This window comes from Acomys minous (assembly GCF_964271855.1).
Source record: "Acomys minous genome assembly, chromosome: 10".
Lineage (NCBI taxonomy): Eukaryota > Metazoa > Chordata > Mammalia > Rodentia > Muridae > Acomys > Acomys minous.
Window position 1 is genome coordinate 110,951,973 of NC_140491.1, and position 18,876 is coordinate 110,970,848.

The 18,876-nt window shown below is 44.9% G+C and overlaps 1 protein-coding gene across 2 annotated transcripts in view; it reads right to left on the reverse strand.

The window, feature by feature from the left end:
• The window catches only part of PDE11A (phosphodiesterase 11A), a gene marked incomplete at its 3' end in the record, with an annotated part of 371,638 nt that overhangs the window by 182,005 nt on the left and 170,757 nt on the right, over window positions 1-18,876 (reverse strand). For both annotated transcript variants that reach the window (XM_084800165.1, XM_084800166.1), the window contains exon 6: window positions 10,060-10,192. In XM_084800165.1, coding sequence (XP_084656291.1) covers window positions 10,060-10,192 — 133 coding nt within the window. The remainder of the gene's footprint in view (window positions 1-10,059; window positions 10,193-18,876) is intronic.

Consider the following 18,876-nt stretch of genomic DNA (forward strand, 5'->3'; position numbering starts at 1 on the left):
GGCTCAGAAGTGGGGAGCGTGGGGAGAGGGAGTGGGGGATGGTAGGGGAGGGAGACCAGAAGGCTTGGAGCGAGAAGAGAAACCTAGGGCAAGGGCGTCTCTGAGGCCAGCAGGAGACTTACAACAGGGTCGGGCCCTGAGAGGATATGGGGGTGACTTTAGCTGAGACTCCTAGTAGCAGGGGTCATGGAGACTAAAGAGGCCACCTCCCAGCCAGCCAGGACTTCTAGTGGAGGAAGGGGAACACCAACCCACCCACAAAAACTTCAACCCAAAATTTACCCCGCCTACAAGAGGTGCAGGGATAAAGATAGAGCAGAGATTGAGGGAATGTCCAATCAATGCCTGGCCCAACATCACACCCACGCTATGGAAGAGAGCCAACCCCTGTCTCTATTAATGATTCCCTCTCTCTCCCTCTCTCTCTCTCTCCCTCCATCCCTCCCCCGTCTCCTCTTTCTTTCACTTAATATACTGACAGATTAGTAAAACATTGAACTCAAAAGTCTATCAGAAACCTTTTGGATAAACAAATGAGTCTTGCTTTTTTAATATAGTGTTCATACTTGGTAGCAGCAGCAGCCATATAATGTTGAGTGGAAAAAGCCACAGGTGAATGCACACAATATTAGTTAATTTAAAGGTCAGAGAGTTACAACAGACAAAACATAGTTGGTACTGCTTTAAATATGCATAATGAACGTACATAGGACAGCAAAGAAATGCTAAATTCAAATTCTGGATATTGGTTACCCATGGGGGTGGTGAGCAAGAACTTGGGACCAACGAAAATCAATTCAAAAATTCCAAAGAAATGGTCTTTTCTTGTGGAGAGCCACGGAGCCCTTTGTGGACCCCCGCCTCCACAGGGCGCCCGGCATGCAGCCGGAGCCGTTTCGATTTAAACAACCCCTTATTTAAAAAAGGCCCGCTGCTCGCGAGCCTATCAGAGCGTGAGACGTGTCTTGGTGTGATTGGCTGTTTGAGTGCTATAAATGAATGTGAGGGGCGTGGCTTGGGGGGATTTTTCACCGAAGCGAAGAAAAAAGGCCTAAATAAAGCTACTTAGGAGAAGAACCGGTGGTCGTGTCTTACTTGCCGGTCAAGCGAGGCGCGACAAGTGGTGGCCCGTACGGGGAACCGACTCCCCCACCGTCAAGTTCAGAACTCCAAGTGGTCAGGGATTGCCGGCGGGTAAGTTCCTGGTAAGTGGAGCTTACAACCCCTGGGGAAGGGGAAAGTCCTCGGGAGGGAGGCTATCCTTAGGTCTCCGGAAGGGAGCTAATTCTTAGGTCTCCGGGAGGGAGCCAATAAGTGAAAATATGGGTGCGTCACAGTCTCATCCAGTTTTCGCCGCTCTTCAAGAGCTGTTAAAATCAAAGGGAATCAAATTAAAGAGTAAAACTTTGGAAACCTTTTTATCAGAATGTGATACCGTAGCCCCGTGGTTTGCTGAATCGGGTAAACTAGCCTCCTCGAGCTGGGACAAGTTAGGTAGAGATCTAGACTTCGCCTGGGAACAAGGCGATCTGAAAAGAGGTATAAGACCTATATGGAGGCTGGTACGCAGTTGCTTGGAGGATACCAGATGCTCACAGGCTCTGGAAGTAGGGAAACGGGCCTTAGAGCAGCTCAAAGAAGAAAGGTCTTTGAGGTCAGAGAAAGGGGACACATCAAGCGACAGTTCAGACTTGGAAAAAGATATTGAGAAATTAACAGAAAAAATGGAGAGGTCCACCTTGTATCCAGACCTGACTCCATTTAAAAAGGGGAATTTGCCAAAGGAGGAAATGAACATTCCTAATCCTGGGCCAGAGGCAACCACAAGCGCTCGGTCTCTCTGCCCACAAGTTTGGAGGGACGTTAGAGCTGGTGCCTTGGGTTTTCCAGTGTTCCAGGATGCTCAGGGACAGCGCTACCATGAGCCCCTAGAGTTCAAAATTGTGAAGTCCCTTGCCGAGTCGGTACGTACCTATGGCGTTTCGGCTTCCTTCACAGTGGTGCAGGTTGAAACACTGAGCAGACACTGCATGACGCCCACGGATTGGGGTAGCCTTGCCAAGGCCTGCCTCACTCCTGGTCAATACCTTGATTTTAAGGCCTTTGTAATAAAATTTGCCGCTGAACAGGCCGCCGCTAACGCTGCGGCAGGAAATCCAGCCTGGGACAGGGACATGCTTCTAGGACAGGGCCGATTTACAAATCAACAGACGGGGTATCCAATGCAAGTGTATGAGCAGATTAACCAAATTGCCATTAGGGCATGGAAGGCCTTACCCAATAAAGGGGAGGTAAGTGGGAACCTGACTAAGATCATACAAGGTACCACAGAACCGTTTTCTGATTTCGTCGCCCACATGGTTGAGGCAGCAGGGAAAATCTTCGGGGACCCAGATGTCGCCATGCCCCTGGTTAAGCAGCTAGTGTATGAACAATACACGAAGAAATGCCGTGCTGCCATCACTCCTTATAAGGACAAAGAGATAGAAGTCTGGATGAAAGTTTGTCGAGAACTGGGCGGGCCTTTGACTAATACTGGACTGGCTGCTGCAGTAGTACAGCTCTCAAGAGAAAGGAAGTCTGCTCCCCCTGGCACTTGTTTCAAGTGTGGCAAACATGGACATTTAAAAAGACAATGTCCTGAGAGAGAAAGTAGACAGGGAGGGGGAAAAAACATTCAACCGAGACAACCAAGTTTGTGCCCCAAATACAAAAAGGGGAACCACTGGGCAAATGAGTGTAGATCGGTAAAAGATATTAACGGTCAACATTTGACACCTGGCTATGGTGGAGCTCGTTCAAAAAACAAACAGCGGGGCCCACGTCCCCAGGGCCCGCAAATATATGGGGCCATGGACAATGGGAACCAGGAAAGCTGGGAGGAGGAGAGATGGCCATCTCTCCGTCGTCCCAAAAACCACGGAGAGCCACTTCGGGTTCCGCAGGGTTGGACCTCCGTTCCACCACCAGACTGGTGTTAACTCCCCAAATGGGTGTCCAATTAATAGAGACTGACTTCAAAGGACCCCTGAAGCCTCAAACAGTGGGGCTCTTGATTGGGAGATCCTCCACTGCTCTCCGAGGGTTAATAGTACATCCAGGCATCATTGACCCCGATTATTATGGTACTGTTAAGATTATGGTTTCCTCACCTTGCGGTATTGTGGCCATATCACCAGGCGATCGCATAGCACAATTGGTGATTCTCCCTAGTCTACATACTAATTTTCCATCAGCTAAACAAGAGAGAGGAAAAAAAGGTTTTGGGTCCAGTGGAGTTGATTTAACTTTCCTCTCTTTGCAATTGGATAAGAGACCGATTTTGGACCTGTTAGTGGAGGGTAAAAAAATTTCAGGGTTGCTAGATACTGAAGCCGACCGCAGTATTATTGCCAAAAAGGACTGGCCTACTGCTTGGCCCGTTCAAATTTCTTCACAGATCTTACAAGGACTGGGATATGCCAAAGCCCCTGACATGAGTTCCAGATTGCTAAAATGGCAGGATCAGGAGGGTCATGTTGGAAAAATTCAGCCCTATGTCCTTGACCTGCCGGTCACCCTATGGGGAAGAGATTTATTACAAGACTTGGGCTTTAGACTAACTAATAAATACTCAAAAGAATCACAGGGAATAATGAACCATATGGGTTATCATCCCAGTTTTGGCCTAGGAAAATATCTCCAAGGACGGCATTCTCCTATAAAGCCAAAACAAAAACAAGGGAAAGAGGGTTTGGGTTTTTCTTAGGGGCCGCTGGGGAGGGGACTCCCATTACATGGAAGACTGAGGACCCTGTATGGGTTCCCCAGTGGCCACTTTCCTCAGAGAAATTACAGACAGCCACAACCCTTGTTCAGGAACAGCTTAGCTTAGGACATATTCAACCTTCTGTGTCACCCTGGAATACCCCCATTTTCGTTATTAAAAAAAAGTCTGGAAAATGGAGGCTGTTGCATGATTTAAGAATTATTAATGAGCAAATGCAAGTGATGGGACCAATTCAGCGTGGACTCCCGCTACTTTCTACCCTGCCTCAGAATTGGCCCATAATTGTTATTGATATCGAAGACTGCTTTTTTTCCATTCCTTTAAATGAAAGGGATTGGGAACGTTTTGCTTTCACAGTTCCTTCTTGTAATCATGAAAAGCCAGACCAGAGATATGAATGGGTAGTGTTGCCACAAGGTATGGCTAATAGCCCTATGATGTGTCAGCTTTATGTAGGACAAGCTATTGAGCCATTGAGGAAAAAATACCCCAAATTAAGATGTATCCATTATATGGATGACATCCTTCTGGCACACAATGATGAAACCCTTTTGCATACAGCTTTCTCTGAACTAGACCAATTGCTGCGACGAAGGGGATTGTCTATAGCCCCTGAGAAGGTACAACAAGACACCATAGTGAGTTATTTAGGAGCAAAGATTCTACCAAGACAAGTTTGCCCCCAAAAATTGCAGTTACGCCTGGATTGCCTACACACTTTAAATGATTTTCAAAAATTGTTAGGTGATATTAATTGGATTAGACCTTATTTAAAGATTCCAAATTATATCTTAAAGCCATTATTTACAATTTTAGCGGGGGACAGTGATTTAAATTCCCCTCGACAATTAAATGAAGAAGCACGAAAGGCATTAAATAAAGTTAATCAGGAATTGCAAAAAGCTTGCCTAAATAGAATAAAAGAAGGAATTCTCATTCAAATGTGCATTTTACAAACATCAGACCAACCTACAGGAATTCTATGGCAAGATGGACCTTTATTATGGATCCACCCAAAATGTTCTCCTGCAAAAACTATAGATCATTATCCCACAGCCATTGCAAAATTAGCCATGGAAGGCCTAAAACAGAGTTTACAATTCTTCGGTATGGTCCCTGAAAGAATTATTGTCCCTTATGATAGTCACCAACTTCAAGTTTTATTTGCAACAGTTGATGAATGGGCTATTTTAAAAACTAGTTATGATGGGTATTTTGACAATCATTATCCTAAACATCCATTGATGACCTTCTTTAAGGTACATCCAGTAGTGTTTCCAAAAATTACTCGATCCCAGCCCATTAGTGGAGCTGTTAATATCTTTACAGATGGATCAAAGACCGGTTGTGGGGTTTTCTTAGTTGAAGGTCAAAAACCAATCCTCATACAATTCCATCCTACATCACCTCAACGAATTGAGTTGCAAATTGTTTTAAAAGTTTTCAAAAGACATCCAGAACCCTTTAATTTAATCTCTGATTCTAATTATGTTGTGAATCTAGTAAAGACCCTGGAAGTAGCGGGGAATATCAGTGATAGGAGTCCCATTTTTGAAATAGTCAAAGAATTGCAAACAATAATCAAGGAGAGACATAAACCCTTTTTTGTACAGCACATTCGAGCTCATACAGGTCTTCCTGGTCCTCTGTCTACTGGTAATGATATAGTTGATCAATGCACCCGCATGCAATTTGCCTTCATGGCCTCTAGCTTAGAGTTAGCAAAAGAATTTCATTCTAAGTTTCATGTTAATGCCCGGACCTTACAGGCTAAATTTCACATAACCCGAGCGAATGCTCGAGAAGTGGTGCTTCGGTGCCCACAATGTGTTATCCATCACCATCCTCCGTCCTACGGGGTAAATCCTCGTGGGCTTCGGCCGTTACAAGTTTGACAAATGGATGTAACTCATTTTGCAGAATTTGGAAAATTAAAATATGTGCATGTATCAGTGGATACTTGCTCAGGTATCATTTTTGCTTCTCCCTTGACAGGAGAAAAGGCTTCCCATGTGATGACCCACTGCCTTGAGGCATGGGCTGCATGGGGGAAACCACAACAACTAAAAACAGACAATGGTCCTGCTTACACAGCAGCATCTTTTGCTTCCTTTTGTGAACATATGGAAGTGACATTAAAACATGGATTGCCATACAATCCTCAAGGACAGGGAATAATTGAACACACTCACAGGACCTTAAAAAAATGCTTAATAAAACAAAAAGGGGGAATAGGCAATGGCCGCACCCCAAAAGAAAGAATAGCTTTAGCCCTATTTACTTTAAATTTTTTAAATCTGGATATAGACGGACGATCCTCTGCTGATCGCCATTCCTCCACTGTGCCTTGTGGACAAGGTTTGGTGAAATGGAAGGATATCTTGACTGGTGTATGGCACGGCCCAGATCCAGTCCTGGCGTGGGCGAGAGGATCTGTTTGTGTTTTTCCCCGGACAGCAACCGACCCGGTGTGGGTTCCAAAACGTCTCGTCCGTAGGTGCCATGGAGATGATCTTCCTGTGGATCCTGTGGATGATAACCCTCCTCCCGCGCATTCATAGTCGGGAACCCCAATGGGGGATACTGTCAGTTTTCCCGAAGCTGATGCCGATTCGACATGATGCGCAAGCTTTTCCCTGTTTATTTACCTCAAATGCTAGATTAGAATTGCCCTTTGTACCCTTGGAAAAGCAAATTGGCCCCCCTTTTTGTTCATCCTATATAATGGTAGTTATGATGGTTCATGAAAATTATACCCAAGCCGCTAATCTGTCTAAGTTTTTATCAGATCAACTCCAGGGAAATTGGTCAGCCATTCTCGAGCAGGCACTCAACCTCTTGCATGTCGTGATTACAGCTGTTAATTCCATGCGCGGGGACCTGTCCCTTGCCACGAGCTTCTCTTCATGGATGGTGGCAGCGATGAACCACCTGGAAGAGTGGGCGGGGATAGGAGCCTTGGAGTTCTTGATGTTTGCAGTATGTGTGGTATGCTTTTGGTGTATTTGTCGTTTGTGTGTGTCTCAGATACGTACTCAAGTTATGATGGCTCAGGCATTTACAACAGTTGAGGCGGGGCAATCTCCACAAGTGTGGTTGGCGGTCCTGAAAAATTGATCACCTCGTCAAGCTCAGGGTGCGAGGCAGAGCACTACACAGGAGGTACATTGTTTGCAGTTAATGGCCTCCTGGGGAGCAAGTCTGATTACATGTGGGTTGGTACCCCAAACCCCACCTCCAGAAAAAAAGGTACTGGACGAGTCCAGTGCTGAGCCAAATGAACAGCTTTGGCTGAGTACTGTTGTACATCAGTGTCCATTCAACAGGACGGGTTCAGCACTCAATCTGGTGGAGGGCTTAGATTGTGGACTGTTATACATCAGTGTCCTCCTGAAGATCAGACCTCTACTCTCACCTGTTGCGTCAGCGCTAATAAAACAAAAAGGAGGAACTGTGGAGAGCCACGGAGCCCTTTGTGGACCCCCGCCTCCACAGGGCGCCCGGCATGCAGCCGGAGCCGTTTCGATTTAAACAACCCCTTATTTTAAAAAGGCCCGCTGCTCGCGAGCCTATCAGAGCGTGAGACGTGTCTTGGTGTGATTGGCTGTTTAAGTGCTATAAATAAATGTGAGGGGCGTGGCTTGGGGGGATTTTTCACCGAAACGAAGAAAAAAGGCCTAAATAAAGCTACTTAGGAGAAGAACCGGTGGTCGCGTCTTACTTGCCGGTCAAGCGAGGCGCGACATTTTCTAATGTGGGGGATGGGCACATGGGTACGCACACATTCTTTTACACCTTTACAGATATTCCATGAGCTCAGGGGGAAAGGCAATGGTTTAACTTGTTGCTTTTCATTTTTATTTTTATTTTTCTCCAGAATTTGGCCTTCTCCAAGTTCTAAAGCTAAGAGCCAAATATCATCAATTCACACCCAATCTAGTGCTATGATCTAGGTCAGGAAGCACTTATCTCTCCCACAGCCAATTAAGCATGTTGACTTTGTAACAACTAGCAATTATGATTTTTCTGCATAACCAAAGTCCTTGGGTTGTTCATTTATTCTTAGTGGTAATCATAGGATACTAAGAGCTTTTCTTCATAAAAGTGTATGCACAGAAATCTTTTCTTTAGCCCTCGCTCTTTCTCAGCTCAAGGAAGAGAGACTGAGAGCGAGAACCTGATACAGCGATCTCTGCTTCAAGCACAGCGCTGCAGTACGCCTCCACCTGGCATCTTTATGCCATCTTCACTCCAGCCTCCATGCCACCCAGGTGCTGGGGTACTCTTCCTTGCCAGAGAACTGAAGACACTTGGGACTACGTGCTTTCTTGGGGTTCAAACACAGTGCCTTAGGTTGCAGAAAGCTGGAAGGCAGTTGCCATTAATTAGCACAGCGAATGGTATCCCACCCAGACTGGGAGTTCATCAAGGAGTTTCCAAGGTGGGAGGTTCAAAGCCAGGAGGGGGAGAAAATGCATGGGGCATGGAGCCTGGGAGAGGACTGTTCCAAGAGCTACAGAGAGGGAGAACTGGGAGGTTTAACATTTCCCTGAAGAGATACGCATAGATGATCTGATGACCGTTATTAATTAGATTTATATTCTTGCTTCTATGACATCACTGGGTCCTTATAACAGCTATAGATAAGATGGTCTGTGTGGTCTGTGAGACATTAGGATTGCATCTTCAGACATCTTCTACATTTTCAATGTTTGTGAAAGGAATATAACAGCCCCCTAGGTTTTGACATTTAATTTCAGAGATTAAATGTCCTTCTGTCACTAGTAATCTACTCTCTATCCAAAAGCCAGTATGATCATCCTAAAATACAACTTGTGGTGGTTCATGGGTAATCTCAGTACTCCAGAGGTGGAGGCAGCTTAACCCTGTTCCAGAAATGTAAACAAATTATTACATTAGAATTAAAAAATATTGCCTGGTGGTGCACGCCTTTAATCCCAGCACTTAGGAGGCAGGGGCAGGCTGATCTCTATGAGTTTGAGGCCAGCTTGATCTACAGAGTGAGTTCCATGCTACCTAGGCCTACACATAGAAACCGTGCCTTGAAAAAAGAAACAAACAAAGGAAAATCGAAAATTCCTGCTTCTCATGCACTTAAACCCAACCACTACTTCCTGTTGTGTAGGTAAATCTCAAAGTGGTTAAAACAGCCATCTAAGGCTTTTGGTGATGTGTCTGTCATCTCCTCTCCAGTGTCATCTCCAGTGGTCCTCTGCCACACTGCACTATCTCCAGTGATCCTCTGCCACACTGCACTATCTCCAGTGGTCCTCTGCCACACTGCACTAAGCCTACTTCCCTCAGATCCACATGCTCGCTCAGCGTGTCCCACAACACTATCTCCTCACAGAGATTGCTGTATTCAGTTTGTCTCTTGCTATGTCTCTCTTCCATGAGCTGAGAAAGAGGCAGTGCTGAAGAAAAGACTCCTGAGTATACAATTTCATAAAGAGGAGCTCTCAGTATTGTATGGTTACCAAAGCCTGCACCACTCTCTCAGAGTTAAACCTGGCAGTCTGCAATGGAAAGCTTTTAGTATATTCCTCTCCATATGTGTACATTTCCATATCTATCTGCATATATCTACCTAGAGGCGTTTTATAAGCTTATGTGACTTCATTCACATGCTTTTTTCCATACCACTTTTGTTGTTGTTGTTTTGTTTTGTTTTTTGTTTTTTGAGACAGGGTCTCTCTGTGTAGCCTTGGCTGTCCTGGACTTGCTTTGTAGACCAGGCTGGCCTTGAACTCACGTCAATCCACTTGCCTCTGCCTCCCGAGTGCTGGGATTAAAGGCGTGTACCACCATGTCTGGCTTTCTATACCGCTTTTAATGTAAACTTTCTATACCGCTTTTAATGTTTTTATACATTCTGTATGTCAGCATAATATGCCTATATAACTTACATTAATCAATAACAACCTGTTTTCTGTTTATTTGGAGCAATGTTTAAAGTACGATAGTGATTCTAGCTTCTGTTCTCCAATGAGCATGTCATGTGTGCATTTTTATCGTTGCCTCACAGTTCAACATAAAGTCTGCTCAATTAGGAAAGAGTGTCAGACTAAGGATCACCATTTCACTGCAAGTCTGGGCATACCCAGACAGTAGTGATCCCGCTGTAGGCACTGCTGGGAACAGATCACAGAGGCTGCAGAAGTGCCACTTGTCTTGGTTATTGTGGCTCTACATGGCATCCCTTCTCCACCTCAACCAGAAAAATCATCAACATTGTGACAACAGGACGTCAAACAGAGGGCTTCTCTCACCTCGACATCGAAGCGCGGGTCCTGGTAGGCGTCGCTGACATTCACTGGAAGGCCTGTCGAAGCAACCAGCTCTGCGATGCTGTTGTTAATCAGCCAGTCAGAGTAAGATGATTTTTCCATGCTTTCTTTGAAACTGCCAGAGCACCAAGCCAGCAATAAGAGAGAAGAGAAACTACGTTGGTTGGAAAGCAAGCTATGTAAGACTACGTTAATAGCAACATTGCCGGCCCTCATTGATGACGGATAAATGGTATTAGTCATAGAATGACAGGGAGATAATTATCAAGAGCCACTTTGAAACTACTTCCTCACTAGAAGGGAAGGTAAGCAGACTGAGGATAGGAACACAGATCCTTTACGGGCCAGAGAATAGCTCTAGGCTGTGTTTAAATCTCAGGGTAGACAGATATAAAGCGCACGACCAGGCAAAGACCAAAACTGACAGCAGGGTACCAATACTTGGCTTCAAACATTCCCACTGAGTTCCCCTGCTTGACAACCTGGTTGAACATCCCAGATGTTTTAGTACCAACGATGGGGGGTAGGAGTGGGAAGTTAGATGATTTTGGTTTGAGGATGGAACACAAGGCTTTGTGCAAGCTAAGCCAGCGAGCAACATTTCCAGTGATAACAGAGTCCTGTTGACATTCTTAGTCTAAGCTACATTTTACATAAGAAAATACTAAGTAGTTGCTGTTACACTGTGTGTACCCATCTGTAAGAGTTGTTATTATACTGTGTGTATCCCTTTGGAGTCCATGGCATACTAAGAAGGGCAGGAGATGCCATGGAGACCACCAGTGAGCAAGAGTGAGCAGGAGGCATAGACGTTATCCACGGTCATCTCTACATCACATCTGTAAAGACTGATGCTCTATGGCTGGTAAACTCAGGGTATATGTGTGATGTTGTTCATCTCTTAATGCATATAAAACATGAATAGTATACAAACTTACTCTAAGGATCTCTAGCTGCAAATGGAAGTTTTAATAAGAGGCTTGGGTTTATAGCTCTTAAGTGGTGCATAAATCAAAGAGGTATAAAGACTGAGGACTTCAAAGAAAAATTGTCTCATTTTCTAACACAAATAACAAAGTGGCTGTTCAGTTTTCTCCTTGCTACTTTGTATCTTTGACAAATGGAGCTTTATGTTGTACTTTAAGGAAAGCAACATAGAGGAAGAAACATTGTAATGTACCGAATATGTGTATCTAAGCTAACAAAATTATTTCTAATTTTATAAAAACATGTGGACTGAATTCTTGATGCTCTTTCTAAGATGCATGGACTTGCCAATACATTCTGTGGTGTCTATACACTGTATTTTTCAGTACATAAATTGTGTGTATATGTGTGTATATTCAAACATGGTGTGTGTGTGGACCAGGGGTTGATGTCAGCTGTCTTAATGGATCATTCTTCATGGTTTTTTTTTTGAGAGTCTTTCCCTGATTTAGTTAGCCTTGCTACTCAGTGATCTTGAGAGATCCACCTGTCTCTATCCTCTAGTACCATGGTTACACATGGGCTCTGCCAAACCCCATTTTAACACAACTACAGGAGATATAAGTCATATCTCATGCTCGCCAAGGCTGACGCTTTACCAACAGAGCCAGCCCTCCAGCGTCAACAGTGTCATTTAAAGAGTTTTCATGATCAAATATTTTAGGAAGTGCTGTCCTATTATGTGCTAAAGAGTGTAGGAGAAAGGGCTGAAGTGGGACATTACAAAGGTCTCAATAGAGAAGTCAGGGATAAGCCTGAGATGAGGAAGAGCAGTGTGTGTGCAGGGAGTGTGCAGGGGGTGTGCAGGGAGTGTGCAGGGAGTGTGCAGGGAGTGTGCAGTGTGTGTGCGGGGAGTGTGCAGTGTGTGTGCAGTGTGTGTGCGGGGAGTGTGCGGGGAGTGTGCAGGGAGTGTGCAGTGTGTGTGCGGGGAGTGTGTGTGCAGTGTGTGTGCAGTGTGTGTGCGGGGAGTGTGCAGGGAGTGTGCAGTGTGTGTGCAAGGAGTATGCAGGGAGTGTGCAGTGTGTGCGGGGAGTGTGCAGGGAGTGTGCAGTGTGTGTGCAGGGAGTGTTCAGGGAGTGTGTAGGGAGTGTGCAGGGAGAAGAAACGAAGAGAAGAGAGACTTCTCATCACTGTAGACCGGGGCCAGTCTGCACATTTTGTTAACTAACTTGATGTCCGTGTGTGCATCCTTATAATATGGGTGTGATTCGTTATCTTATGAGAAAAACTGAAGCCCAGAGATGCTCTCTAGCTTCCCAAGAGATCCAATTTTACCTAACACTTGCTCCTAATTCCCACATGATCTTGTTTCCTCATTACCTTCCTGGAGTTTAATAAACAGAAGAAAAACAAGACTCGCAGTCTATCCTCTGAAAACGAGAGAGAGAGAGAGAGAGAGAGAGAGAGATGTGTCCTGGGCACCAAAGAATCAGGAACGTGCAGGAAGTAGTGGACGCCTTGCCCTGAGCTGCAGTGAACGGATGGGAGGAAAACACTGGGACCAGAGCCTCAGGTCCCCACTTATAGAATCCCCAAAGAAGGAGCAAAACACCACCAAGCCGTGGCTCCCAAAAGCCTCCTTTTAAATCTAGGACATTTTAGAATTTTCTCAGTTCACATGGCATACCACACTGGAATATTTCCAGCATCATGCAGCAGTTGTAGAAATAGTAGCCTCGGTTCCATACAAAGCACTGTTGAGGTAGTGTGCGAAAAGCTACAGTCTTTCTCCTCACGGTGCTCACCACCCAGCTGAAGAGAGGAGATGCAAACGCGGGCATTTAAACAACGAATTAATTGAAACACTAATTGCAAATCCCAAATGAAAACGCTGTCATGCATCTAGGTGGCCAAGTCACCAAGTCAGTTGAGTTAACCATGAACTCTGAAGAGGATACCCAGGGAGAAACCGGGAAAGTGGATCTGTCACTTGCATCACTATCTTAGTCTTCACTGCTGTACCAAAATGCCATGAACTAGGAGGACGGTAGAAATCAAGTATTTATCTCTCATGGTTCTGGAAGAACTAAAATCATGGTCCTTACAGATTTCGTGTCTGGCTCTTTCTTGCTTTATTTCACCTGGTGGGAAGAGTGGAAGAGTGGAAGACTTCCCCAGGGCCTCTTGGATAGGATACTAATATCATCCATGCGAGCTCACCACCATGATCTTAGCATCTCCCAGAGGCAGCCCCTACGGGTATTTCCACTCTAGGAAGTAGGTTCAACACACGAACATTCAGCCCACAGCAATCACATTCTGGCTTTCATACTGCTTCAACTTCTCAATCCCGACCGCAGAGCTAGTGCGGATTGCAGAACCTTGCTTCTTTTCTTTCTTCTCATTTTTCTTAAAGGATGATTTGGCGCAATATAATTCAGACCATCATTTTGAAGTCAGATCTGTCCCATGCCAATGGCCCTTTCCACCACTATGATTCCTGGCGAGTCACCCATAGTTCATCTGTAAACTGGGTGTGGTAGGACTAATCAGACGGCCACAGTTCAAACTGTGGTAATATTTTAAGCCAAGAGTTTAGCACAGAAAACACCTTTTAAAAGTATTACATCTGCAGCAAATTCTCACACAGCTGTCAGTGTTCCTTTATACATTGCAATGTAATGCATCTGATCACAAATGAAAGGACCCCAGTTAAGTTCTGAATTGGAGGGATACCCTAGGCTTAAAGGAGTCAGTTCTTTCACACAGGCTTTGCCAATCAGCGGGTTCTGACTACCGAGGTTCTTTGTGTTGATTGCTGTTGGAATAGGACATGGTTATGACCATGGACAGCTCTGCAAACATAACGGTTCTCTCTAAAACTGGTTCTCAACCCCTTGAGTCATAGACACCAAAAGATCATCAGAAAACACAGATATTTACAGTATGATTCATAACAGCAGAAGAATTATAGTTATGAAGTAGCAACAAAAATTATTTTATGGTTGGGGGGGTCACCACAACAAGAGGAGCTGTATTTTTTAATTAATTTATTTATATTACATCTCAGTTGTTATCCCATCCCTTGTATCCTCCCATTCCTCCCTTCCTCCCACTTCCCCCCTACTCTCCTCCCCTATGTCTGTGACTGAGGGGGACCTCCTCCCCCTGTATTTGTTCATAGGGTATCAAGTCTCTCCTTGGTGACCTATTATCCTTCCTTTGAGTGCCACCAGGCGTCTCCATCCAAGGGACATGGTCAAACATGGGGAACCAGAGTTTGTGTGAAAGTCATATCTCCTTCTCCACTTAATGGTGGAGAATGTCCTGTCCATCGGCTAGTCTGGGTAGGGGTTCAAAGTTTACTGCCTATATTTCCCTTGGCTGTTGCCATAGTTTGCGCAGGACTCCAGGGCCCAGACCCGCCTGTAGTTTTCCAGGACCCACTGGATCCTTCTATTTCTTCATTCTCCCAGGCTTCTCACACCTACAGTCTCAATAGGGTGTCCTCCCCTCTGACCCACTTTCCTGGTAGGTACAATTTTTCATGGGGACGTACATTTTGGACTAGTGTCTCGATATAAGTGAGTCACAGCATTAGGAAGGCTGTTCTAAAAGGAATGGGTGCTGATAAAGTCTTACACAAACACACACATTTGCTCCCACTTGTGCCATCAAAGGAGACACCTTCTTTAAAGTCCCACAGAGATGCTTGTGTGGATAGCCAGTGACTGGCTTCAATCTATTCTTTAAGGCATCTGAAAGATGGGCATGTGATATCAAATTGAGGGTGACTTCAGAAGGCAACTCACTACTCAAAACCTATCATCCATTTTGTCGCAACTCAATTTACTTTCTAATAATCATCACCCCTTTTGAAGCCAAACAGCATGTCTCTCCCTATCTGATGGCCCTCGAACCTTTTGGCAATAGTTAACACAACTCCCATGGTCTCCCCCAAAAGACCGTCCTTCTCAAACACATTTCTGATTTCTTTCACAGCTTACTCTGTGGCAGGCATAGCTCCATCAGTAATTGATCCTCATTATGAAGGCCTGTCTGGAGTAGCCTTTTCCAAGGAGTCTGGGGATTCTAGGTCCTGTGCTATCGATAAAGGTTCAAATTTGTTTCCAGAAAACCTTATCTCCAGGATTTTGCAAGATCAAGTTAACACCTAAACCTGAATTAATCAGCTGTCTTGAGCCTGAAAATTCTGACTAGAGAGATCAGAAGCCAACATCCAAATTTTCATTTTACGGCTAACCAAATTAATAAGAGTCTTCACACTGTGGGAACACACCTGACATCCCACCATTACCAGACCTTCATAGTTTAAGGATGAAGATGAGTTCATTTTAGCTAACTGGGTTCTCTGTGTCAGGCGCATTCATGTAAGAACACAGGCACCGATGAGTCCCCTGCATCCTGAGTCTCTAGGGAGACTTACGCTTCATCCAAAACTTCTGGTCATAGTCCACTATTTTGAACCCACACGAGGGAGGCAGGTTGCTGGGTCTCAGGGTATCAAATGCATTGCACCAAGCTCTATGAAACGTTTTGGTCCCTGGGTCTTAAGGCCTTGCTTGGTCCACATTGTCACACATCTAGTTAAATAGCTCCTTTAGACTCTAGCAGACCGCTATCTGTACTGGTGAGCATACAGCTGGGCTGATATGCATACAGATGTTTTGGAAGAAACTTGATGTTTCTGTCTTAGTTAGTGTTTCTATTGCTGTGATAAAACACCATGGCCAAAAAGCAGGCTGGCCTGGTCTACAAAATGAGTCCAGGATAGCCAAGGCCACATAGAGAAACCCTATCTCAAAAACCAAAAGGAAAAAAAAAAACCTAAAAGCTTTATATCCTTATAAATTACTGTCATATCTGTAGCACCTTACCCATGAGTCTGGAGTTCCTTGTGTCTATTTGAGATTTTATATACACATATAATTACATATATGTATGTTAAATACATTCTAGACACTTTTTCTCATTATTCTACAGCATAACAGGCTTTTCAAGAATGAATTTATTCATTCTCCTGGATGTACTTACAATCACTAATGAAGACTGTGACTTTTAACTAAACATTGATCAATAATGTGCAAACAGAAGTTTCAGTCATCTATTTTCTCACTGTCAAAAATGATAGTCAATTGATCTTTTGGACACTTGATTATTAACCAGTGGGACAGGGAAGTATTTGGGACAAGTAATTTCTTTCTTTCTTTTTTTTTTTTTAATGCCTTCAAACAAAATAAAAAATTGATTTGGGCCTACAGATTAAACATGGTAGCATTTGACATTTGCTTCACTTCCATGTCAGTCTGAACTGTGGGTCACAAACTGAAGCTCCCCTCCTTTTTCTTCTTGGGAAAGCCAGTCTACCCTCGGGGCCCTTGTGACACCACCAGCTATGCAACATTATTTGAAATTGTCTTTTAATTAGGAGATTAAGGAACTAAGTCAATACCAAAGGGATTGACAGCTAGGACCCCAGCAGGAGAGTCTCAAACCCCAGGACTGGGGCTCTAATCCTTACTGGTTCAGTGTGTCTTTAGAGGCTATTAAACAGCCCTTTTAGTTATGAAAGGAAGAGTGTGCAATTAGCAAACAGAGCCAGCTGGTTAGCTCCTGTGTTGTGATGCCCCTAAAGCAATGAGTTGAGGCCCCTATGGGGGTCAAACAACTCTTTCCCAAGGGTCGCCTAAGGCCACCGGATAACACAGATGTTTACACTATTATTTGTAACAGTAGCAAAGTTACAGTTATGAAGTAACAACTAAAATTGTAAGATTAGGGGTCGCCACAACATGAAGAATTGTATTAAAGTGTCTCAGTGTTAGGAATGTTGAGAACCACTGTTTTAAAATGTATCCTGACATATTAATGAGCTTTTTTAATTTTAATTTTTAGTTTTTTGGGGTGTGTGTGTAGGTGGTTGTTCTTGCTGCTACTGCTTCTCTTCTTTGAGACATGGTTTCTCTGTGTAGCCTTGGCTGTCCTGGAATTCACTACACAGACCAGGCTGTCCTCCAACTTGGAGATCTACCTGCCTCTCCCTCCTGAGTGCTGGGATTAAAGATGTGCACCACCACTACCCAGCTAATGCGCTTGCTTCTAAGATTTGGCTTAAGGACACTTCAGCAAACTCCTATTTTTCCCACTTTAAAGATTCTGTGTTATCAGAAATTAAGACATGGCAGCTAATGAACACATTTTCTAACCTTCATTTCCTAAAGTTGTATAATTAAAATGATGCCGTTTATCACTCCAGGAGTTGATGTCACCTTAGGGGGCTATCTTGTGATGCTTAGATATGCATCAAGTGGCAAGTGGCCTGGCTGTGCATGGGTAGTCATCTCAAAGCCAAAGAAACCTATTCTGACTGTTATTGCTTAGTAACAGATAAGTGTGCTAATGTAAAACACGAGAAATAGACCATCTCACTGGCCGCTTTGAGGTCGAGAGATCATACTACGTGAAGGTGCATGCAAGGAAGTCTCTCGATAAGTATCCGTTCTTATCCATCGCAGAGATTTTCCTCTTATTAAAGACACCTGGCTTGTCTTTATGTTAACTAGGCATAAGTAATAGAGTCATTTGAGAAATATGAGAAAATGCTTCTGTGAGACTGGACTGTAGACAAGCCTGTAGGAATTTTCCCCTTTTCTTTTTCATCGATTCTTTGTGAATTTCACATCGTGCACCCCAATCCCACTCATCTTCCCTTCCCTCCATATCTGCCTCCTGCCCTTGCAGCTTACTCCACATAGAAAACAAAAATATAAAACAATTAAAACAAAACAAAAACAACAAGCATCACTATGGAAGGTGCTGTGGGTCACAGTGTGTCATACAGTGTACTCCAAACAGCTTTACTTGTAGATGTTCGTTGCAATGAGTCATTGGCCTGCTTTGAGGTCTCTGACTTCTGCTGTGCTTTTAATACTGGATCCTCAGCAGGACTCCTCTTAGATATCCTGTCATTGCCTTGTGTCTTGGTTCTGCAGCACCGGCCCCCTCAAGCACCCCGACAGTTCATAGATGAGGTAGGTGTTGGGGTGTGCTAACTCAAAGGCCTAGATCTGGGTCTGGGTAGTGGCTGAGTTGGTCAGCCTGCCAGCTTTCCTGCACCAACTCCACCGGGGCAAGCTCTCCTGCGTTGGCCAGGTGAGGGGTAGGGCCAACTCTCCTGTCTGCAATAGCTGACAAAGAGCAGGACTAGCTCTCCACACCCAGGCCATCAGGGCCAGCTTTATAGTGCTGCCCAGATGAGGTGCAGAGCTACTGCTCTCCTGAGTGCTGTAGCCAATGTGGGGTGGGGCCAGCTTTCTTGTCTGCTGCAGGAGGAGACAAAGGGGTGAGGGTGGTAGGGGGATAGAGGGTGGGGGTGGAGTGGAACGGCACCCCATGCCACCTCACAGCTGGTGAGGAGCTAGTGGAGTCAGCTCTTCCCAAACTCATGCCCTCAGGGCTCACTTATTTATGCTCCTGCCACCAGGGCCAGCTCCACTGTGCTGCCCGGGTGAGGTGCACTCTCCTGAGTGCTATAGCCAGTTGGGGGAGGGGCAGCTCTCAGCAGCCCTCAGACATCAACATGGTCCCAGCAGCAGCCCAGACCAGGGACATCTGCATGACAGTAAAGTAAGCCACAGACACCAACGAAGACCCTGCTGCTGTAGGGCCATAGTCCCAGACATGACCCATCACCATGACCTCAGGTGGCGGCACAGGCTACTCACATCAGGCTGTTCCTCACCACCTCACATCTCCAGTGCCACTTTTCTTCATTGCTCACGAACTCTTCCACTTCTTTTTCCCCTCCGTCTCTCTACCACATACCTGCTCTGTTAACATAGTGCCACCTTC